The 25,727-nt window shown below is 40.3% G+C and overlaps 1 protein-coding gene across 11 annotated transcripts in view; it reads left to right on the forward strand.

Annotated features, from left to right (window-relative positions):
- LOC108292769 (microtubule-associated serine/threonine-protein kinase 4) overlaps positions 1 to 25,727 on the forward strand; it is a 347,164-nt gene that overhangs the window by 167,609 nt on the left and 153,828 nt on the right. For 2 of the 11 annotated variants that reach the window (XM_017513847.2, XM_017513851.2), the window contains exon 1: positions 11,880 to 12,571. The exons of 8 other annotated variants lie outside the window; for them this stretch is intronic. In XM_017513847.2, coding sequence (XP_017369336.1) covers positions 12,480 to 12,571 — 92 coding nt within the window. In that variant the 5' untranslated portion in view covers positions 11,880 to 12,479. Of the gene's footprint in view, positions 1 to 11,878; positions 12,572 to 25,727 lie in introns of those variants that run through there. One more of the 11 variants, XM_017513846.2, reaches the window with a different exon arrangement.

Genomic DNA, 25,727 nt, shown 5'->3' on the forward strand with positions numbered 1-25,727 from the left:
AGGATAGCATTTTATACCATATAAAGGTTATACAAAAAAAAGAAGTTGGAGAAATAGAAAAATAACTGTTTTTTTTTTAATTAACCTTAGAAAAAAATGTGTGTACAACCATTCATTCAGCTGAGTGTCTGCTGTGTACTTTGAGACATACACAGATGAATAGAAATTGTCCTTGTACTTGGAGATCTTTAAGCATAGTAGGGAATTAGAGCTGTAAACCCACATAATTGTGCTGCAGTGGAATGATTGCTATACAAGAGTCATGCATATGAATAACATTCATTGGGGATCCAGGAGAAAAAACATTTATATCTGCAGGAAAAAGTCAGGATCATATCGCTGGAGAGGTGACCTTACCGCTCATAACTGAAAGATGTGCAGAAGGTTTCCAAGCAGAGGAGCTGGAAATTCTAGGAAGAAGGAACAGGATGTGCAAAGGCATGGCAAGGCAAAGGCATGGCAAAGGCCTGTGAAGGTGTGGATGTGCAAAGGTGAGGTGTGGCAGAGGTTACCGGGTCTGAGGAGCTTAGTAATTCAATATTTCTGGCAGGTACTTAAATAACAGAGGACACGTATTAAGGGATGAGGCAAGAGAAATAACAAGGGATCATAGCATAAAGAATTCCATTAAAAGAGGTTTTGATATTTTTGTGGAGTACTTCTCAAATTTTAAGAATCACCTGGACATTTTGGTAGAATGCAGATTTCTGGGCTGTACTTCCAGAATTTCTGAATCAACAGGTGTGCAGATGATTCCCCCACCAGTATCTGCATTTCTAACCAGCACTCCAGATGATTCAGTGATGATAAGACAGAATCCATGTGTGAAGAAATATTGCTGTAGAACAATGGGGATCCATTCAACTTTGTTTCATGGGAGAGTGATATGACTGCATGCACATGTTTGAGCTGAGCAGTTCTGGAAGAATGGTTTCACATTGACAGTGAAAAGCACCAAGAGGAAGGAATGGTACTGCATTCATCTACACAGGAAATCTCGGAAGCCATGACCAGGGTCATGGGAAGTGAGGAGAAAACATGAAAATCTATTGTTCCTTTATCATTTTATATAGAGTGAAAACTTTTACTCAATTTTCTTACATTTTCTAATTTTCCAATCTAGTGCATTTTTCAGTCACTTTTAAGTGGAATTTGCATTTCTCTTTAGTTTTCTATTTCTGCTGTGTACACATCATTTGTTTTTTTTTTCTCCTTCATATTTTAACATCCTTTATAATTCTGTACATGCTTCATTTTCTAAATGCTACTTAAAAAGATAATTCTTGTTTAATATTCATTTATTCATCACTCATCTGTTGCTATATTGGGTGACTTGACTGGCTGTTGTTCTTGTTCCTATTAACTGGAGTAACTTCTCTTTGAAAGTTTTTTGATCACCAGGGACTTTAATATAGTTGTCTTCTATAACATGTGTGACAGTACATTGAATACAAGAATATTTCTGTGGTCAGCACCAAAAATGTTGTCTTTGTCTTTCAGTACTCTCAGTCTAACTATATAAAGAAGGTTAAAACTGAATTATCTAGTCTCAGGGGAAATAACAAGTTTGTGTGTTTTGGAGAAAGGAGGAAGTAATCCTAAATTATAGCTATTTAATTCTTTGAAATGAAGAGCATATTTTTTATTATATACATGTCTGGATAATGTTAAAAGTAAGTTTGCTTCTCAAGAGTTGATGATGATGTATAATGAAAGCAGTGAAAGAAAGCTTTCATTATACAACACAACAGAGGAAGCAGGTCTGAAATTCAAAATTGTTCACATAAATGCACAACATCACCAATCTGCAAATAATGGTACATATATTCAAACAAAAGCAAAGCACTGTATGGATTTAAAACACAGTCAGCTTTGAAAATACTCATTTGCCCAGTTGCCATACACAGGCAAGGATTTATATGTAGAAAACAGAGATATTTTTCATTTTTATATTGTAAAATTCCTGGGAGTAGGAAAGACTTCTTTTTAAAAGCAATTTTAGTATTTATTTCCAAGACTCATAGAGCTTTTATTAATACATATGCATTATTTCATGTGTCAAAAAATATCAATCAAATTTTATGAAAATACCAGAGTAAAAGTGTATGTTATTTCTTAAGTTTATAAACTCTTCAAAGTATTCTAAAATTCTCAGGAACTTGAACTTTCAGGTCATGATAACAGGACTGTCAAATGTGTGGCTCCTGGAAATCAGAATTAAAACAATTTAGCCATAGCACATTGGCTCACATGTATAATCCCAACACTTTGGGAGGCTGAGGCAGGAGGATCGCTTGAGCCCTGGAGTTGGAGGTTGTAATGAGCCATGATTGTACCACAGCACTCCAGGCTAAGAGACAGAGCAAGATGCTCTCTCAAAAAAACACATACGTACACACACACACACACAAACACGCACACACAGACACACACACACACACTTGTACAAACCATTAAGAAGTATAAAAGAAGAATAAATCATAATTCTGTACTTATAGATGTTTATTAAAAATACTTTGCTGGCTGGGCACGGTAACTCATGCCTGTAATCCCAGCACTTTGGGAGGCCGAGGCAGGTAGATTGCCCAAGGTCAGGAGTTTGAGACCAGCCTGGCCAACATAGTGAAAACCCATCTCTACTAAAAATACAAAAGATTAGCTGGGCATGGTATCAGGCACCTGTAATCCCAGCTACTCAGGAGGCTGAGGCAGGGGAATCGCTTGAACCTGGGAGGCAGAGGTTGCAGTGAACGGAGATCATGCCATTGCACTGCAGCCTGGGCAACAAAAGCGAAACCATCTCAAAAAAAACAAAAAAAACCTTTGTCGGTTTCCATCATTTTTATTCATATATACTCATATATATAATATTTTAAACAATGTAAATCATAGAACTTCATTTTTTTCTGATTTTAAAATATTCAGGAGCATTTCCCATTTATTACATTTTTTTAAAAAGATATTTTTTTAGTTTCCTCTGGTTACTGTAACAAACTGTAAGAAATTAGCTTATATTTATTTATTCTCTTAGAATTTTAGAGGTCAGAAGTATGAAATCAATTTCCTCGTGCTGAAATCAAGGTGTGAGCTGGGCTGATCTCCCTCTAGAAGCCCTGAGGTAGAATCTGTTTCCCTGCCTTCTCCAGCTCCTAGAGCTGCATTCCTTGCATTTTTTGGCTCTTGGCCCCTTCCTCCATCTTCAAGCCCAGCAGCCCAGCATCTCACTTCAGTGCCACATTGCTGCATTCTTCAAATATCCCTCTGTCTCACTTTCATAGAGACACTTGGGATGACATTTAAGGCCTACCTGGATAACCTAGGACCATTTCCTCATTTCAAGATTCTTAATTACATCTGCAGAAGTCTTCTATGTAAGGCAACATAGTCACAGGTTCCAAAGATTAAAACCTGGATATCTTTGGAATCTATTTAGCCTACTGTAATGGTCTTTACTGGTTTTCTAACATTCTATTTTATGACTTTTTTAGGATTTACTAACAATTGCTCTTGTCTTGTACTTTTGGCTTTTCCACCAGTATTATGCTGTTATAAGGAATTCTGAAAATAATTTCCATATCCACAAATCTTTGTGTGCATACTTGATTATATCTTCTGTATAAATTTTGCATATGAAATTATAATTCACATATATGTGTGTATGTGTATATTATATGTACATATATATGGACACATGCATTTATATATGTGTTTGGACACATACACATATATGCCTACTACATGTATGTATATGTATGTGACCATATATGGGTGTATTTCTGTATATGTTTTCATTCTCCAAATTGCTTTCCAGAAATTAGTAGAGAGTATTTACTTCCCTACGCCCTCACCAACATTATTATCTTTTGTTTAGTTTTTAGCAGTGAAACAAGTAAAATTGATACTTGAGTTATGTTTTGTTTTCTTTAGACAGAATTTTGCCCTGTCACCCAGGCTGGAGTGCAATGGTGTGAGCTCAGCTCACTGCAACCTGCATTTCCCAGATTCAAACAACTCTCCTGTCCCAGCCTCCCAACTAGCTGGGATTACAGCCACTCACCACCACGCCTGGCTAATTTTTTGTATTTTTCAGTAGAGACAGGGTTTCACCATGTTGGCCAGGCTGGTCTTGAACTCCTGACCTCAGGTGCACCACCCACCTCTGCCTCCCAAAATGCTGGGATTACAGGTGTGAGCTACTGCGCCTGACCTGATTGATGTTTTAATATTTTATGATAACTAGTCAGAGTTAACACTTTTCATGTCTGACATTATATTTACATTTCTTTTAAACTTTTTGTTGGTATAGAACTGATAAAACTTAATAGATACAGGTACTAAAGCTTGCTTGAGAACTTCTTGACTAAATAACTTCATGTCATCCCTGACATATTATCTTCTGATGTGTGGAATAATTGGAATCAATCTTAGCAATGGAAGGAAATTTGATTGTTACAGAAGCATGTGATTTCTACCTCTGTATATGCTCCCTGTATGGTACTCTGATGGAAACTCATACTTCTCATTTTAATGGCATAATTTTCCATAACTTTAGAAGTATGACCTGGAAAAAATATTCAAGAAAAGAAGAACGGATAAATTAACCTTAATCTTAAATTACAGAAAGGTCTTAGTGTCAGCTACTAGAGGGCTAAATATAACCATGCTGACCCACTTAAACCAAATTGACACTTCTTATAATTGCACTATAATTCATGCTCAAGAGCTATATAAAAAATAATGCACCTTAGACCCAAGCTTTTGGATCAAGAAGCACCTTGTCCTTGAAGTTAATTCCAGATTGAGCATCTAATGCAATGATTAGTAACTGGGGTTCACTGTTACCATCAAAAAGGATTTAGCATTTCATACACAACTAGTTGTTATACATAAACGCAATTCATTACATATCATAGTTTTTTTTTTTTTTTTTTTTTTTTTTTTTTTTTTTTTTTAGATTTTGAAATTTGAAACAATAGGCCTGCCTAATAGGTACAGCTTATATAGATAATGGAAAGAACTCATGGACCCATGAAACTGAAATTGAAATGGACAGAAAGAGCTTTTTAAAACACATAGAGTCTTTAAAATATTGGGCACATAGCCCTAACTTTTTTATTACACATCTTTCTAACCTGGACCAAATCCATCCTCACTATCTTCCTTCCCCTGCCCACCCCTTCACCCCCAATCCTTTCTCTATCTTTTCTTTCCTTTCTTCCTTGGCTTGATATTCATCCCAATGGTGTCAGTGATGGTTTAAAGATGAGGGAATAAAGCCCCTGCCCTCAAGGAGCTCTTACTCTAATAGGGACTGATAATGTGCACAAACCTATTTGGATTTTGATACAGTGCAAGAACACTTTCATGCAGGAGCTCTCATGAACAGAGCCCAGTAGAGGGATATCTAATTCATTGGGAAGCAGCAGCTCCCCTGAAGACTGCCTAAAGTGATAACAAGGTTGGTCTTAAAACAAGATAGGAGTTAGGTTTTCTTTTTTTCAGGTGATGCACTGATCTCCAAGTGTTGCTCTCTACTTTGTAGTTGGATTGCTGTCTGGGCTGGAGACCAGTGCTCCACGTGGTTTACTGATGGATCTTCCAGACAGCTGTTTTAGAATGGAGAGATACACTTATCTCTGGATCTTGCCCAGTATGTAGTGTCCTTCTTTTGCATGACCCCTTCATCCCTGTAAGGATGCCATGCGTTTTCTGACAGTGCATCCAGCTCTTCTCCTACAGGGTGGAACTCTATTGGGGGACTAAGCCATGGGATTTCTCCCAGGAACTTCTCCTGCTTGAAAGTCAGAAGATAGAGTGCTGGAGTGTGCTTTCAAGACCTGATTCTGCACCTTCCCCAGGCCTATGGGCACATGAATTCTACTCTACTTATCAATCATATATATCACTCACTGCCTCGGGAGATAAGGGCTTCATTTCCCACATCTATGCCCTGGCTTCTCTTAGATTTTGTTAAGTTTTATGCTAATATTTTTGTGTTGCTGATTTTCCTGGGATCCAGAGAATGCCTGAGAAAGACTTGCATTCTCTTCCCATTCTGGACAGTCTTCAGCCTGTCCTTTACTTGCTTTCGACTGCATCCTTTATACCACCTTTGGGGATTTCATAGTTCTTTGCTAAAACTGTCAGGAAATAGAATTCTTATTTTGTTTCCTTTGTTTTTTTTTCCTTTTCCTTTTCTTGCTTCCAGATTAATGTTTTCTTTATTTTACTCATTCACTTTAAAAATCTGAATGTCTCTTACCCTGTGGTATTATTTAAAAAAAATTTTTTTTGGTATCTTCCAGGATGCTACAATCCTGACTCTTATCTAAGTTTTCAGCATTTAGACCTATCCCTACAAGTTAATTGTCATCTATGTTTTTATCTTCCTCCATATTTTAGCAATGTGAGTGCAAATTTGTCTAATAACACCAGAAGCGCTTTCTGTCAGCCTGTTCCTCATAGATTTAACTTTCTTCCCATTTCTTCCTTCCTTTCTTTCTTTCTTTTATTGAGACAGAGTTTCACTCGTTGCCCAGGCTGGAGTGCAGTGGTGTGATCTGTGCTCATTGCAGCCGCCACCTTACAGGTTCAAGCTATCCTCCTTCCTCAGCCTCCCGAGTAGCTGGGACTACAGGCTGGGCTGCCATTCCCAGCTAATTTTTGTATTTTTTTTGTTTTGGAGAGATGGGGTTTCACCATGTTGGCCAGTATGGTCTCGATCTCTTGACCTCATGATCTACCTGTCTTGGCCTCCCAAAGTGTTGGGATTACAGCCGTGAGCCACCGCTTCCGGCCCTTCCTTCCCATTTCTATGTCAGTACTAAACTTTATTTCTTGGGATGTACAAATGGATCACAAGGATTGCTCATTCAGGACAGCCAGTTTGCAGTTCACAGTTCTAGTCTCAAACTCTCAAGACTGCATTTAGAAAGTGATCAAAGTGGACTTGAAGGTGTGGAAGCCTTGGGGAAGTTGTCACTTCTAAGTGCTTTGAAAATGGGAATGGGAAGAGGTCAAAGTTAGTTTAGGGCAACATCCTTAGACTAGGCCAGGGTCAGGTGGAGTGCTTATGAAATCTCAGCATCAACCCCACTCTCCTTAGTATCTTATTGGGGATGGCCTCATGGCTCGAGTGTCCTGCACAGGGAGCTGACAGCTTTGCAGACTTCACATCCACACTAGAAAACTGAGTCTTTTCATAGAATCTAAGTTCAAGACAAGACTCTGGGCATATTATCTTTTAATATTGTTCTATGTGGACTGGATAAAACCCCTTCTTAAAGGGCCTGGGTCAGCAGGTGGGCAGTAGACAGAATTCAAGTCAGGAAAAAGGACCTGGCATTTTTTTTGTATGTGGAAGGGGAGGTAATAGTGAAGGATTTGACCCTTTCTTAAATACTTATTTATTCCTAAGCATGCATTTCAGCAGGATGACAAGCTTATTTTTCAGTTTCATTTACCATATAAAACCAATGGCTGACAATATCATCCTGATTAAATGAATGAAAATTTTGAATCACAAAGCTTGTCTATTGTTGTATAGGCTTAGTTGTTACACAATAGAAAATCTTACTGAATATCTGTATATTGACCTAGACCAGCTATAGTCTTAAGAATTTCTGGTCTGGGCATGGTGGCTTACGCCTGTAATCCCAGCACTTTGGGAGGCTAAGGCAGGCAGATCACGAGGTCAAGAGATCAAGACCATCTGACTAACATGGTGAAATCCCGCTTCTATGAAAAATACAAAAATAGCTGGGTGTGTTGGCACACACCTGTAGTTGCAGCTACTTGGGAGGCTGAGGCAAGAGAATTGCTTGAGCCCAGGAGGCGGAGGTTGCAGTGAGCTGAGATTGTACCACTGGACTCCAGCCTGGTGACAGAGTGAGACTGTCTCAAAAAAAAAAAAGAGTTTCCAGTAATCTCAGTTCCCTTTTTGTTCTTCAGTTGAGTTTTACTGCAGTTGCAACTGTAGTTTCTGCCCATATAATTATTTTGTAGGAAAATGTCAGTAGTTCTGACAATTTTAATTCTTGTGTTCGCCGACTGTTCTACCTTCTGAATCATATGTTCCCAAATCAAGTCAAACAGGTTAGAAGACAAGTCACACTTCAGTGTCACATCTACTCTTCATGAGTATGGGAATGTATCTGCCACTTTCACTCACTATATAATTCATTCTGGCTCCTCATGTACTTAACCTATTTTTATTTTTTCAGTTTGGATACAACCCAAATCCTCCCAAGCCTTCTAAATGCAAATATATATTAAAGTATATGTAGTTAAAAATACTCATGTCTTTACCCATTCCTTTGAGAATTTCTGTAGAGGCTTTCTCAAAATGCAAAGAGTAGAGGTAGTAATAACATCTGATCCTTGCAGATTGGGGTATTTGTCATTTAATCCAGAGTAGAAAAAACATTTTATGTCATTGATTTATCCATTTTAGTTGCTATCATCTTTATAGGTTATGCCCCGATACATGGGCTTTTCTAGAAAAACTATAGAGCATATGAGAGTTTTGGGAGGTACTGATGTCCTAAGGTCTTCAAACCACCTAGAGGTTGTGTTCTACCCACTGTATCATCTTCAAGTTATCTCTGCTCAAACAGCTCTACAGAAAATCCACTCTTGTTTCAGCTCTTTTCATCTTTGGATTCAAACCCTCTCTCACATAGTTTTTGTAGTTTCACATGGTTTTATTCAATTATTGCTTGTTCCCTAAATTTTTTCTTCTCTGCCTTCGACACAGAGTTCTTCAACCCATAACTTATATAGCACAGGTTCATGTCCACCTTGATTACTCTTCTCTGTGCATCCTATCCTATGTAATCATCCCTCTTGATCTTGGATACCTACATGTGAGCACAAAAAGTTATTACCTGGACCTACTTTTAGGAGGGGACATGGGACTCAAAGGGAGTTACCTTTGGGTTTGATTGTGACATTTCTTATAGCCATATAAAGACGAGAGGAATGTTAGCACTGCCATCTTTCCAGCTATATAATATAGATAAAAATAAGTAAATAAGAGAAAGTCTTTAGAATTTAACATCTTCATGGAATCCTTAAAAATTCAGTATTCTTTGAGAAAATCAACAGATCTACTAGTACTAATAGTTTCAATGCATCTTAGGAGAAATAAGAGATACCTGGGCTTCTGAAGTATCCATTCAAAAAGGATATTAAATGCCTATATAAACCCAGGAGTTGTCAAGTTCCAAAAATATGGAGATCAATAAAATGTGGCTTTAGCCTTGAGGAACTCAGACTAATAGGGAAGACAGCAGTAAACAGTCAATTATATGCAGTGTGATCAGCGCCCTGGTAGAGACATGTTGGAGACCCTAGAGAGTAGAAGGAAGCACATTGTGGGGTGTCCTCTGCTCCAATCTTATGTCTGTCAGCATAGTGTTCTTTTAGCGTCTGTATACTGCCAACATTTATGTACAGTGTGTGTGTAGACATTGCATGAAGGGGTTAATATATGCTGTCTCCTCTTCATTTATGTATATCAGCTTCTTAGAGGTTGGTCCCATTATGGACCCAATATTGCAGTTGGGGAAAATGGGAAGAGATTTAAGGTCATAATAAGTGATGTATCAAGAATTAGGACCCATGATTTTTGCTCTTAATCAGTGCTCTGTATCACCTTTCTCAGAAGGAACCTTTATCTGGAGCAATGGTTCCCAACCAGGAGTGACTTTTCCTCCCAAGGGACATTTCACAATGTCCTCAGACTTTTTTTTTTTTTTTTTGAGAGGGAGTCTTGCTCTGTTGCCAGGTTGGAGTGCAGTAGCGTGATCTTGGCTCACTGCAACCTCCGCCTCCCGGTTTCAAGTGATTCTCTTGACTCAGCCTCCCGAGTAGCTGAGACTACAGGCATGAGCCACCACACCCAGCTCAAACTTCTCTCTTGTTGTCCATGCTGGTGTGCAGTGGCACCATCTCGGCTCACTGCAACCTCTGCCTCCCGGGCTCAAGTGATTCTCCTGCCCTAGCCTCCCGAGTAGCTGGGACTACAGTTTCATGCCACCATGCCCAGCTAATTTTTGTATTTTTAGTAGAGACGGGGTTTCACCGTATTTGCCAGAATGGTCTCCGTCTCTTTACCTCGTGATCCACCTGCCTTGGCCTCCCAAAGTACTGGGATTATAGGCGTGAGCCATTGTGCCTAGCCTCCTCAGACATTTTTACTTGTCAGCACTGGCATCTAGTAGGTAGACATCAGCGATACTGCTAAACATTCTCCAATGCACAAGGAAGCTCCCTAAACAAAGAATTATCTAGCATAAAATGTCAACAGTGCCAAGATTCAGAAGCTCTGCTCCAGAGCACAGGGACTGTCTTTTGTGTCAGCCTTCAAAACATCTTTTTCAATACTTAGAAACATTTTTTAAAAGAAGAGCATGGGCGAAAAAATGCTGGACCAAGCTCATTAATATCTGGTGAAGTGTGTTTTGTCACTTAATGTCCCTGAACATTTGGGATAATGTCCCAAATGTAAAATTGAGAAAATAATGGCTTCTTTGTCTACCTCTGTGTGTTGCAAGGATCTGCGAAGGCCCTGGAAGCATGTGAGGAGGTAATGCATAGGAAAGCCTTGGATGTGAAACTTCATCTAAAACTCTTGGAGTCCTTGGCTGACTAGGAGAGGGCAAACCCGAGAGGAAATCAGTTTCCCCGACCTTTGAGAGGAGGCTGTGTGTTAATTAAAGGCTAGAACAGGACGGGTACTTCTCAGACATGCTCCAAGTTGTTCCTGAGATCACAGTTCCCACCAGGTTTTCTCTGGAGGGAGTGAACAGATAATTGGGATTTTTTTTTTTTGTCTTGTCTTTCTTCTTTTTAATGTAGGCCACAATAATTAGATAAAGAAGATCCCACAGCAGGCTTCTTTTTGTTTACCCCACCTACCTTGTCAGTGGACAGCCAGCCCCTCTACCTTCTCTTTATCCTCCAATTTTTGTAAGCGAGTTTGTTCCTAGTATTTACTGGATGGACTAGGCCATTTTTAGAGGTTATTTTTGCTGAATATATATTTTTTGATACAGTATTTCTTGCCATATTACACCAAACTTAAGACAGCTAATTTAAATTATTTTTTTTTTCTTTATGTACTTCACACAAACATTCATAGATGGAGGGAGATATTTAAATACCATGCCTTCTTCTAAATGAATAACAAGAACATTGATTCAGCCCCCCTTCATTCAGTCCTTTCAAGGTCTAACGTACTTGAAGGGGCAATACTTATAGCATTTGCCACAGAAATGCCAGGTAGTGTCTTTCCACGTCGTGACTATTACCTAGATCTGTAGTTGTCGGCCATGAAGCCAAACAGGTGTGTACCATGGTCACTGATGGAACAGATGTAAACTCATAAATTTAGTTTACTGAGGTTTTCGGTGACTGTGGCTTCCCGTCCGCGTGCTTTTCCTATTCAACCAGCGGCGTCCGGGCAGAGGAGTCACGGTGGACTTCCCTGGCTCCCGCGGTGAATCACAGGTTGGCCTCAGGTGCGCGCTGCACACACCCAGAGCCGCCTCAGGTTTCTTTATTTATTTCGGGGACGGATCCATTCCAGGCTCCAGGGAGGGGGAGCGACGGCGGAGGCTGCGGGGCTGTCCCGGTGCCTGCTGGGGTCGCCCCGAGGCTGCCTGCTCTTTTTCCCGTGAGCCCCCGCTCCCCAGAGGCGCCGGGGCCGGTGGGGGGAGCGGAGACGCTGGGGGTTAGGGGCGGGCGGGTAGGAAGCTGGGGGCGCGGCCACCAGGCTGGCCGGGGACAGGGCCCTGCCGCCGCCTCCTTCCAGCCGGACCCTGTAAGGGTTCACAAAGGTGTCAGGGTCAAGTCCTCCAATAGGCCCATTTTTAAAAAGTGCTTTCAAGTTTCCGTTTTCTTCAGGAGGGGAGGGCAAGAGCAGATTTTTCTATTCAAATTTTTTTCCTTGTATGTAGATACCAAAAGGAAACTCGGCACTGGGCATGTTCGGATGTGAATGGTTTTGCTGATAAGCAACAGCCTCCGGAACCAAAGGCTCAAAATAGTCGTCTCCCCCGCCCCCCGCAGAAGCGACGAATGGTATCTGCCAAACAGATGACAAAGTACCTCGGACTGAATCCCACAGACAGCGTTTTGAGCAGAACGCACGGCTCAACTCTTGTAATTACTGTTTATAGCTGGCCGAGGCTGACTAGGAGAGGGCAGACCCGAGAGGAAATCAGTTTCCCGGACCTTTAAGAGGAGGCTGTGTGTTAATTAAAGGCTAGGACAGGACGGGTACTTCTCAGACATGCTCCAAGTTGTTCTTGAGATCACAGTTCCCAGCAGGTTTTCTCTGGAGGGAGTGAGTAGATAATTGGGATTTTTTTTTTTTTGTCTTGTCTTTCTTCTTTTTTTTCTTTTCCTTTTTCTTTTCCCTCTCCCTATTTTGGCCGTATGGCCTTGAACCCACAGTGAATTGAAGAAAGCAAGAAATGGACATGTCTGACCCTAATTTTTGGACTGTGCTCTCAAACTTTACTTTGCCTCATTTGAGGAGTGGGAACAGGCTTCGGCGAACACAAAGGTAAAAACGCGGGGATCTCTGCCTGGAGAGGGACTGCTTTCACTCCCCAGGGGCCCACAGGCCAAGCTGCCTGAGCCCTTCAGGAGCCGGGGTTTTGTGTATTGGGTGACACTTTGAAAAGTTTATGCCCTGCTGGGAGACGGGGCAATGCTTCAGGTATTTCATCGTCCTTGTGGTTTCCTGGGTAACCCTGATAAATGTGCTGCTCATAGTTTTTCTCCTTTTGAAATGTGAATAATAAGACATTTCCTTGTGAGAGGTGGGGAGAGAAAAAGGGAAGGAGGAGGAGGAGGTACTTTGTGTAAGTCTGTCCCTTTGATTTGATCGTGTTTATCCATTTCATTCACCCAGATATTGAGGCTTCTGGTACTTTTTGTTGAGCCCTGCAGATGTTCCTCTCTATTAAATATTTGACCTTTCTAAGATGCAGATGTACGATGCAAGAATAGCCCAGGTTAGCTATTTCATACTATCTGTGGAGAGACAGAGCTACCTAACTTTGTCATTTTGATTTTTCAGTGGTTTGCTGGCATTTATTACTGATACAGGACTGGCCTTTTCATTTTGTAACATATATTTGATGAAAAAGATGGAGAAAGAAAAAGAATGTTAAAGTCAAGATGAGGCTCATGCCACAAGTGACAGGCAGTTCCGAGAGTCTGCTGACACTTGCATTGAGAGACTATGATTTTAAAGGAGGCATTTCTCGCCCCCTCTGTGTCCAGCGCAGAAAAGTAGGATTGTTGTGGTTTTAGAGGGGGCACACCCTCTAGTTGTGTTAATACTGATTCTTCATTTTCCTTCAAAACTTGCCTTGCATGTACATGTGAACATGCGTGAGAGCAATTGTGCAGTCAGATAAACAGGATGCAGCCTATCAGATTTGGAGCTTCACAATCTCTGTGCTTCAGTGTTCAAAGAACCTAAGAAAATGGCTCGTTCTTTTTTGGATATACCTATAACTTTTTGTAGTATAAATGCGGATATATGATACTTTGGAAAACTTACTTTTTCCTTTCGAAATTTATCATGGTGTTTCTTACATTTCAGAAACATCCTGGAATACACACGTACACTGTTTATATACATGGGTGCACACACAAATCACATGTGCACCTGTGTGTATGAGAGAGACATCTGGTAGGTTTCAAAGTCTTGTTTACTTTTTGATGTGGTTCAAAGTGTTAATACCACTGAACTATGTTGGATTCTGTATTTGTGCCTTTTAAATAACGTGACTATTTAAATAATGTTTTTCTCGTTCTGCCATATATGCTCAGAGACCCTCTCTTGTAGTATGGCTCATTTTTATTCAAGTTGTGTCAGCCATGCACCAAATCTCCAAGACAACTAATAAAGTTGAACAGAGATACATGCTGTATGTGAACTAGGCCACTGCTCCTCATAGTGATAATTTGCATAATTTCTTATAATTTCAACTTGACAGAATTCCTTAAATATTTCTGAGTAGTGTATCCTGGTGTGGTACAGCCTCTACTCTTACCTGGAATGTGTTCTTAGAGAAGTCTGTTCTGGTATCACATGTGTGTATCTTAACCTGTAGAGCAGTTGGAGCCTTTCTTCTTCCTATCTACCTGTTGACAGTAATACGGAGAGAGGCAGATGCATGATTCTCAGGCTGCTCTGAGCTTGGGTTTAGGGCAGTATCTATCCAGCCTGAACACTCCAATTCAGACAGCTCACACTGACAGAGAGCCTAGGTTCTAAGGTAACCTGAATTCTTCCCAGTAAAATGGGAGAGCATTGGGTGAGCTGTTTCCACCCCAAGTCATGAACCCGTATCTTCAGTTTGGCAAAATAGAGAGGAAAGTGGATTTTCTTCTCTCTTAAGAGTAGAGGTTATGACAGCCTATTTGTTAACTAGAGATTTTTAGCTTTTGCAGTTTGGAAATAAACACCCCAAAGATCATCTCTATATCCATCGAGTCATTGTCTGTCTAAAAGGGCTAGCATTGCTTTATATTTATTACGTAGATTCAGAAGGGCAGGTGTTCTCATCTCCAGGGCAGTGTATGTGGCTATTGCATATCCTGTTATACAGTGATCAATTCTGGCTCCATGTCCTTCCCTAAGGACATGAAACATGTGCTTACATGACTGCCCCTTTTGGGATGGATTCCCCTTAACTATTCTAAATCCTATTTCCTTTTCCTAGTCTAACCCCATTTCTTACCTGGCTGAGTAGTTTGTCTCCTTTCCAAAGGACCTTTCTGTTCCCACATTGTCTTGTTTTGCCAGCCTCAATAAGGGCATCCCCGGTGTCCAGGTGAGGATGCTTTGTTCTCACCGTCAATCAGATATGCCTTAACCCTTGGGATATCTCCCATGCCCAAACTTAGTTCCTTTCCTGAACAGTTGCTGACTTCAGTGACAGACTGTTCTTTTTGAATATTTTCTCCCAGCTATTTGTTCTGATTAACATTGTAATCTGGAGGACTTTATCTTAGCTTTTACTTTATTTTTTATTATTATTTTTTTGAGACGAAGTTTTGCTCTTGTTACCCAGGCTGGAGTGCAATGGCGTGATCTCGGCTCACTGCAACCTCCGCCTCCTGGGTTCAGGCAATTCTCCTGCCTCAGCCTCCTGAGTCGCTGGGATTCCAGGCACGCGCCACCATGCCCAGCTAATTTTTTGTATTTTTAGTAGAGACGGGGTTTCACCATGTTGACCAGGATGGTCTCGATCTCTTGACCTCGTGATCCACCCACCTCGGCCTCCCAAAGTGCTGGGATTGATTACAGGCGTGAGCCACCGCGCCCGGCTCAGCTTTTACTTTAATATCAGCTTGTTGCTTCTATCAAAGAGTGAAATTCAGCTTGGAGCCTGTGAATGAGCATCTTAGAACTCATAAGGATAGAATATTTGTAGCACTTCAATAAGAGCTTGAATGGTTTCAGACTTACCTTAAACCTTAAACCTTTATTATGGTAGAACTTGTCATCATGGAAACCTTTATTATGGTAGAACTTGTCGTCATGGAAACCTTTTTGTTTGCTACATTACATTTGCATATAGCTCAATGTGATGCTGGTTTGTTAGTTTGTCCTCTCAAAGAAAAGTATTTAAGGTTTTTCTTACAACTCACAGCCCTACTTGTGCGTGTAACTCTTGGGGTTCCTAGGGAAAGAAGCCTACAGACATTCTCTCAGGCCTAGACTCTCAAAGATGGCACAGTACTGATGAACTGAAAGACCGTTGCTTGTGCTATGTCCCGAGCATGGTATATTATGCCCTTCATTCTTTTCTGTCTTGACCATGGCAAGATTGTTGGGACGCACACTGGCTTTTGTCTGCTGTTTTGCTGCAAAGCTTACATGTTCTGTTGGAAATAGTTCCTTTTATATAACTGGTTTTATCCTTCTCTCTCTTTCCCTTATTTCCTCAAGGTAGTCTCAATACAGCCATTCACCTGCTGCTTTGAGGGACAGAAACCTAGGCTTAAATGAACAGACTTTTTACACCAAAATTTGTTGTTTTAGACTGAAGTAATGGTTGCATGTTTTTGAGATTTTCAGTTTTTTAGGTCTGTGGCTATGTCATTCATTGAAGATCCTCTCACAACTCAGAACAGAAATTAGCTGGCCAGCATTCATGTCAATGCTTATGATTTTAGCATCTTTTCTTTGCCCATTGGATTAAAAACTTTTGGCGGAAACAAATCAAGCTTCTCTTTTAATTATATCTGCTCTCTGTCACACCTTAAGGAAAGAACTACAATTGATTTCTAAATGTTGCTGCTAGGTTTTGAGTTGGACCTTTAGTTTTGCTGAAGTACAGTCTTGAGAATCCAGAAGATGCTTGTGTTTTAACCTCAGTGTTCAGAAATCTGTTGTGTTTTCATTTTGCTTAAGAAATAATCTCTCAACCTTGATGACGCCTAAATCAATAAAACCATTATCCATGTTGATGGGTAGTTTGTGACTCACTTCATCACTTTGAGCAAGTTTCCAAATGTATTTTTCTAAGAACCAAAAAAGAAGTTTTTGGAGTTTTTATTTTGGTAGTTGTTTTTTTTGCAGAATTCGCATTACTCAGCCATTGTTATGAGCAGCAGGTACCTTCAGGGATCTTAAACTAAATCCTGTAGTTGTCAGGATGTATTGAATTTTTTATGTATTCGGCATCTTCCCTTCAGAAACATCTCTAGTATTTGATGAGTTTTTCCTTTGTTTTGCTCACGAATGTATGTCATGACTATTAGAGGTATAGAGAATCTTCTTCCTTCTTGCCTTGGTATTCCAGGTGTTAGTAAACTTGTACCACCCCTTTTACCCAAATCCCAATTAACTCCACATTTATTAAGCACCTATTATGCACTGTGACCTAATGCTGAAAGCCGTAGGTATGCTTTCAATGAAGACAAGTAAATGAATCATTGCAAACCAGGGCAATCAAGAAGTATTTACAAGGTACATATAAGCCTTGGGAGCGGTCAGTGGGTAAGAGAGAATTTGGTCTCAGGGATCCAGAACAGGCTCCACATAGAAAAGGTTTTGAAAGATATTTTGGTGTTTATGAAAGTGAAGAACAGGGTCTTTCCAAGGGACAGGAGAAATGGTGTGTACAAAGGCCTGGTGGCCTTGGCAATAGAGTCCTAGGAACTATACATAGCTTAGTATTGCAGAAGCAGGGAGTTGGAAGGGGCAGTACTGCACAATGGTTAAGAGAGTCGTTCTGAAGCCCGTTCACCTGGGTCAACATCTTGACCCTATCAAATTGGTTATGTTAACTTCTTTGGACTTCGCTCCATCTATATAATAGGGATAAGTATTCATCTTATAGGATTGTTTACAGGATTTATAAGATTAAAATGCATTCATATGTGTAAAATGCTTAATGCAATGACTAGCATGTAAAAACTCAATAAGTCTTAGCTGTTAATATTATTGCTGTCATTACAACATGAAGATGAATAGTGGGTGGTGAAGCTGGGGAGGAGTGCTGAGACACTTGACATTTGAAGGAGTTTGGTTTTGATACTGTGCAGGGGAGACGTGTCTAGCCACACTGGGGTTTAGGTCTGGGAGTGGGGATGAGACCTGGAAGCCAATTAGTAAGTTCTTAGGGTAGTCTATTTAAAATATTTTGCAGGACTAAAGAATGAAGTGATATTGTGCCTTTGAGAGATATGAAGGATATGACATTAATAGAAGGCAATGGGCCTTTGGCTATGAGGGAAGAAGAAAGATTCCATGATGGCCCTGGGATTTTTGACTCTGGGAACAAGGGAGAGGGAGGAACCACCTGTACTTATGAAAGTGAGGCAGGGGAAGACACAAGAACTTATATTATCCCTTTTATCCCCTAAAGCTCAGTTGAATTCACATTTGTTGAGGAGCTATTGTGTACTGAATACCATGGGATATTTATTCCTTCATTCAGCCAATATCCTGACCCTGTGTCCCATGCTGGGATCCCCACTGTGTCAAGGGACACAGTGATATTCAAAATATAGTGCTTGGGCCTCACAAATAAACAAGTGTCTAACTAAGTCAGTTGCCAAATTGTGGTCAGTGTTCCAATGGCTATAAGCAAGAGCTGAGCTGAGAACATAACCATGTGGAGTGGTGATGGTAGTTACTTCTGGTAATGTGGTCAGGGAAGGTCTTTTGAGATGCTAATATTTAAGGGAGCCCCAAAGGATGAGAAAGAACAATTGTGGGAAGAGTTTGGGGACAGGCATCTGGGAACATCAACGGCACTGAGACCAGAAAGAAAGAGCCTTCTTGGCAGGCCACTCAGTACACAAATCCAGGGCACTCAGACAGGCTGTGCCAAAATAATAAACATGGGACTCACTATTAAGACCATCTGAGAAATACATCAGATTAATACATGGGAGAATTAGAGATACCCCACTTAAGGAGTAGGCAGAAATGCAGCGAGGTATGAGGTACGGGAAAGAGACTTAGTAGAGAAAAGTCCCCTAAGAAGGGAGGGGGCCAGGAGGGTGCTCTCCGGGAAATCCCAGGAGGAAAATAGTCAACACCCCCCAGCACTCCACAGAGAGTTGAAGTGAAGGTGTGTGTTGTATTGGGCAACTGAGAACTCATGGATGACTTCGCAGGAACAGGTGCCCCAGGGTGAGGGTGTCACAACCCAGAAAAGAGTGAAGCAAGGACTTGGAGAACATGGGTGATGACCACTCTCTGTGGGCAGCTAAATATGGCAGCAACACAGCTATAATGGCCTGGCCTCTGCACATTCATGGCTGGCCCGTCAGCCCTCTTTTCTGAATCATATCCCCTTACTCATTGTTGCTCACTTTCTTGTCTGCTTCATTGCCCAAATTGGCAATGACAGTTTCTTTTTCACCTCCCTCTGGAAGCTCAAATTTCTTCCGTAGCCTTATGACTGTTCCTTTCTGGCATGTTTGTGATGGTTGGAGTTTTCCTTGCTGTAAAGCCCTGACTGAGTGTCTCTGGCTCCCACACACCACCTCTTGCTCTCCTGAGCCCCTGGTATTCCAGCCCCTCCCCTGCAGCCTAGTCATAGGAGGAGACTGAAGCCTGGCCCCACTTGTAGCTCCTCACCTCCTCTCCACGCCTGACCTGCAGGCTCTGCCCCTCCCTGAGTCCCTGCGCCCATTTCCTCCCACTCCTTGATTTGCCCAGGCCTGTTTCATAGCTGCTTCCTTTCATCCTTGTACTTTGTTTGTGCTCCTGACTGTGTCTTCTGCAGGCAGGACAGGCTTACAAATTGTGCAGGGCTCGCCCCTTCAGTCCTTCTCTCATTTCTAGTTAGCTCTCATGTTGCTAATATTCCATGACACCATCCAGCAACCTGGGCTGCCCTTGCTCCTGACCCCCCTCCTCCAGGCTGGTCAGGGATACCCCTAGAGCAGAGGAGAAAACTGAGCTCCAAGCCCAGAGCTGCCAGCAGCTGAGTGGCTTCTGTTGAGAGCCTGGCTGTCCCACCATGGCAGCATTCTTCAGATTCTGGGCACCTAAGTCTTACCAGATACAAAGGATGGGAGCAGAAATATGCACAGATCAAAAATGTTGCTTTTAGCTTCTAGTGTGAAACTTACAATAGGAGATCACAGACTGTTTTGCCCCTGGAATATGTAGGGGTTTTTGTGAGACAAGAGGGAGGGAGGAGAAGTGAGGAAAGGAGTGAGAGAGAGAAGGGGAGAGAGAAATGTGTGAGTGCAGAAAGTAGATTTCAAAAGGAATTCATTAAAAATAAAACATGAGAATTATGGAGCATATGCTGCATGGTGAGGCATGGACTATTCATTGTGTGTGTGTGTGTGTGTGTGTGTGTGTGTGTGTGTCTTCACTCTCAAGGCAGTGGTGGGAGTATTATATTGATAAATGCACAGTGACGGGTAGAACATTATATTCTTTAATGGTTTTTCTTGCTTCTCTTTACGCATCTATCCTGTTCTCAGAAGCTCTCGATACCTTTAAACAGGAATCATAAGCTACAAGATAGAGACCATTTGCCTTCTGGGTTAAAGATTGACAGATGTGGGGGTCAAGGAATAATTTGAGTTCCTGTGTGGAGATGGCCCATAGAAGAGGCAGCTTGAAGTAGGACTCAATCTGAATAATTTGGGAAAGTCCTCCTTCTGTTGGTTGAAATGGAAATAGCTGGTCTCTCACAGAGATGGAAACTGGAGGCCCTGGGCCCCAGCCTCACCCTCCATACACACCCATCTCTAGTGTGAGTAAGCATGCACAAAGCTATGTTAATCTGAGTTGTCTTCACTACCTGTAACTAGTCATTTGGGAGTGACATCATGGTAACTGAGTAATCCTTTTGAAAGTTAAATAGTAGAGCCGAGATGTTAGAATGGTCCTGGGGCTACCTGGATGAAAGTAGACACAAAATCTGCATAAGATCGTCTACTAAAGTTGAGTCAATCCCTGTCAGTAGGAACTTGGTTTTTGTGATACGTGGCACATTTTGTGTGCCAGATTTCTAAATAAAAGTTTATACTTTTGTTAAAATTTGTAATTCTGGTACTCTCCTAATTTCCAGGCAGATAGAAGAAAAGAAAGGAAAAAATTCTACTAGGAACATGGTTATAAATTCTGAAAATGTTGACCTTAAACCTTATTAATAGAATAAAAGACCTGTGGGAATTTTAGCTACATTAATGTCTATTGGACATGCCTGTTTGAGAAGGTAATTATACTAATCTCACAACTGACATGTCATGTTGTTTGTTTTAAAGAAAAAAGCCATAGCAGAGAATTTAGGCTTTGATCAGTACTCGAAGGTAAAATAGATTGGCAAGAAGAATAGGTAGTCATTAATGTATATCTCTTATCTCAAGCACCCCATTGCTTACTTTATTATAGAATCCTGGGAATTTTTACATTCTGCTTTGTGGTCCTACATTTATCAGTGACTATGATTTTGTCAGAGTTTGGGGGCTCTTAGCAAACTGAAATTGCAGGCACTAGTACAAAGAAAATGCAGATCCTGACATCTGGTAAGCCAACCACCAATTGTATTCTGAAGTTCTTGAATAAGCTTGTAGCTGTTCAAAGTAAGTACCAGCCCCCTGTGCCCCTGGAAAGTTTCTAACCTGACACGGAAGTTCAAGGGGCAGTATCTTTTGGAGGCAATATGTTAGGTTCTGAGTGAATCACATGGGCGGAGGGAATGAGAAACTGAAGATTGGTGAAATTTGCTGAGGTCTCCTAGGGTCATAGAATTAGAAGGGGAAGAAAGCTGATGGATTTACCAGGCCCATTTTGCCACCTAAGTATTTGTTGAAGCTGTCTTTAGTATGCATTATTTTATCTAATTTTAAATGTTACAGTATATGTTTATGTCTCAGACTTTACTGTGTTTCTTCCTTAAGAGTCATTATTGGAATATTATCTAGTGATTGACAAATTTCTCAGCTATGAAATCTGTAGAAAATCACTGAACCCATAGCTTACATAAAAAATCACTTATGCATCTTTCACATTAATGTATTCTAAAATACAGTATGATGGATATGTTCAAATTAGGAATTATAATAAATAAATATTTTACTTTTATAGATGTATGCAGGGGTTGAGAGAAAAAAATTATGTTTGGCATGGGAAAAATTCCCAGCTGAATAAAACACTCGAGGAAATATGGTAAATGAAGCCTTTGTTACTGTAAAACAATAGCCATTAAGTGGCTATTATGTAATGTTATTTCTTATGTCTGATTTGAGTGGATTGTTGATCTTGGAACTTGAGATATAATTCCTGTAAAAATATTACTTTCACTTGGCTAATCTCAAGACTTTTGATACCAAAATCAAAGACTTTTCCAAATAGATTACCTAGATCAGGAACTGAGCTCTGGAGGCACTGAAGCTATGTCAGATTTTTTTTTTTTCCCATGTAAAGACTGATTTTATATGCTTGCTATTCCCCATCCTAGTACCCATCCAGATAAATACAAGTAATTTGCTAACCCCAAAGCTGGTTTATTGTAAAATTAACCTAGGCTTGCTCAGCCATTGCAAAGGGCAGGCATGCAGCAAAACAACTGATAGGCACATCAGCTGCGTTGGCAAGTTGAATGGATGATTCTAAGTTTGCATTTCCATAGTAGGTCCCCAAACAGAAGGATTTCTCATCTTTGATCTCAAATGGCCTTAGTGACCAGTGGAGCTAAACAGATGTGAGATAGTTTGGGTGGTTTAGGTAGTAGTTTTTGTTACGGATTCTGTAAAATAAGACTCTAAGCTTATGAATCATAATTTCCTATATGTTTTTGGATTTGATGTCTGGTGTTACATATTTGAACCATGGAATAAAAGTTGCTATATTTTTACTGTGTGGCCTCTAAAATTTATATGTAGCATTCTTTCTCAGTAGATGCCTTCTCTCCTGTGTAGTTCAGGCCAGTTAGCCTCTGAAATCAAGGACTTTTAAGCTGCAAAATCAATAGTGGTTTTCTCAACGTTGGAATCCAGGCTTAAGATCAGAGACCTGCTCTCTTCAGTCCAGTTGTTGGATCTTAGTGCTTTTAATGCTATTTTACCCGCATAGCCATGGGCAAAATGCCATTTTAGCAGGTAGACTTCATTTTTCTGTAACATTGTGATTGATTATGTATTACTTGATGGCTTCCTGTAAAGGAAGCTCTTTAATCAAGAGCAATTGTGGTTTTTCTTACCTTTTGAAATTTAACCTTACAATTAGTTTAACTTCTCACGTCAGACCTAGGGTGTTTTGGGGGTCAAAAGGTACAGATATTGAACTGGTTAGATATTAATATGATACACCTTTTTGATACCATTTCTAGGATATAGAAACATTCCGTGGAATGGGTCCTAGATTGAAAATCCACGAATGAAAAGGGTTCTGACTCTTGGCACTGATAAACATATTCAGAAATGTTGTATTCAAGCCAGAATAAATATATATGCCCTTTATACTTTTTTTCAGTTAGCAGAAGTTACATCTAAACACTTATTTTGGCATTAAGGAAACTCGTCATGACCTATTGTTCCAGAAAGATTATAGTCCTCGTTTTGAGCCAGTTCTTCAGTTCCCATGCAAGTGGCATGCCCAGCCTGGAGCTGAAGAAACAATCCCTGCTTTTCAAACCTTCTATTCTTATAGATGTGTCCAGCAGGCAGTGGCTTGTAGCTGTTCCTTCAGCCACTTAACAGGTTTGATTTCAAAGCTTTTTAATAGAGAAACTAACATGTTTGGAGGGGATTCATGGCCCAACATTTATGGATTTTGTTGGGAAGTCTCAGGTGTGTATTTATCTTAAAGTATATGTTAAGGCCTATTAGACTAAAGTAATTGTGTTTGTGCTTGGCTCTGTTTTGTTTTTGCCTTCTAGTCCTAGAATGAATTTGTTAAAATTATCTCAGGGATTGGATTGGGAGGGAGTAGTTCCAAGTCCTGAAGGCTATGTACCTCCTCTTTCAATTCCTTTTGTTGGCTGTCTGGAAGCACTAAAGAGGAGTCCAGTGATTATAAATTTGGCCAAAAGACAGAGAAACCGAGAGCTGAAGGATCAACCTCTGAAACATGGGAAGTTAATTACATTTATAAATACTTGGAGGGGTTATTTATGAGTCATGCATCTCTCTGTTGTGACCCTTTTACTGCTTTGGAAGCTTGTGGATGAGCCTGAATCACTCTCTGAAACCTGATAACCTGATAACCTAGTTTGGCTAAGTTTGGCTTCTGTGAATAGGGTCTGAGGATTTATCACATCACCTCATTTTTTCATTTGTATGCCAAATGTTTATTGAGTACCTTTTATGTGAGCAGGGGCTATGATTATCACCTGGGAAACAAAGATATGTACAGCATGACACTTTACTTCAAGTAGCTCAATGTAGTGTGCTTTAAGACAGTAACACAGACAAGAATTAAAGTAACAGGCAATAACTGGTAGATCTACCAACATCAGCCGAGGAGGAGGAGAATATCTGTGCAGACAGTTTTATATATATATTGCCTCGTTTAATCCTCACAACAACTCCGTGAAGGATATGTTATTATATTTATTATACAGATGAAAAATTTGAGGATTAGAGGAATTATTTATACCCCCACATCTCACCAGTAGTAAGTGCTGAATTTGGATAAAAACTTTACTGAATCTTATGGCCAAAAGAAATATAGCTCCAACAGCATCCTAATTATTGAAAACAATATTTGTAAAGCAAGATTTTAGTACCTTCTTAATTTGATAGGACAGTAGCATCTTGGCAATTCAAAAGGTATTTGTGGAATGTAGAGCTCTGGTAATTTTGATCTTTGGTATAGAAAATTCTGCCTGCTGTCTGAGGGGAAGAAAGTGAAAAATAGAAGTAGGTTTTACTTTGTTTTAAGATTGCCACCTGCTGATTCTCTTTCCTATTAATGGAAATTGTAAATGTGTTCTGCTGCAATTTCCTCATCTTAAAGTATCACAGTTTATGATGGTGTTTAAATGGGTTTGCGCTTTTAAATTGAAGCTTTACTTACAGTGTAGCTCTGCACAGCTGCTGTCTTCCAGGCCTTTGAATGAGTAACACCGCATGCACTGAGGCTTCTTTTTTCTGAACTTTCCCTCTGTGTATTATAAAATCCTACACATTCACATAAATGTATACGATACACACACATTTCGAAATCCATGCCAATCTTGTAATAATGCATATAGTTCATCCCTTAGAAAGGACAAAATTTCTTTCTGCTTCTATGGCAATGCAGTGGGTATGCCAGAAAATATCTGTTGGGAGATTTTAGAGATGAATTACTTATAGGTTTCTTCATTTTTAAAAAATATAATAATTCTTCTTGAAGATACTGTTGCTGTTTTTAAGGAGGAGATGACCCGATGGCACTCAAATATATCTTTTCCTTTGAGAAAATTACTGTGTTTAGAGAACAGAAAATTAACTGCTTTGTAATGCATAAAACAATTGCATAGGAATAGACTATAAACAATCTTCAACACACAAAGGACACAAATATTGTGTCCAGAGTGCTCTAAACCACACATACAAAAAGTTTTACTGGCCATCTCTTAGCTTTTGGTGATACAATATGTGAGCTGTTTTTGAGTAATAGCTATCTAAGGATGGAATAAAAGAAGTCTTCCTTTTAGGGACTTTTTCAAAGGCTAAAAAAAGTGTATTTTATAACCACTAGCCTAGGCCCAAGACTGACTCAGATTTGTACTGACACAGGGTTTACTACTTGTATTTAGTCCAGGCAACTAGGTGTTAGTTTTGTTTTGTTGAGACAGGTTTATTTATTTATTTATTTATTTATTTTTTGAGACAGAGTTTCGCTTTTGTTACCCAGGCTGGAGTGCAATGGCGCAATCTCAGCTCACCGCAACCTCCGTCTCCTGGGTTCAAGCAATTCTCCTGCCTCAGCTTCCCGAGTAGCTGGGGCTACAGGCGCATGCCACCATGCCCAGCTAATTTTTGTATTTTTAGTAGAGACAGGGTTTCACCATGTTGACCAGGATGATCTCGATCTCTTGACCTCATGATCCACCCGTCTTGGCCTCCCAAAGTGCTGGGATTATAGGCGTGAGCCACCGCGCCAAGCCGAGACAGGTTTATTGACATAGTTTACACACAGTAAAATCATCCTTTTTCAGTTGTATAATTCAGTAAGTTTTAACAAATAAAGTTACTACATAGCTAACATACAAATAAAGATATAGAGT

The sequence above is a fragment of the Cebus imitator genome, unplaced genomic scaffold (genome assembly GCF_001604975.1).
Source record: "Cebus imitator isolate Cc_AM_T3 unplaced genomic scaffold, Cebus_imitator-1.0 Scaffold506, whole genome shotgun sequence".
NCBI lineage: Eukaryota > Metazoa > Chordata > Mammalia > Primates > Cebidae > Cebus > Cebus imitator.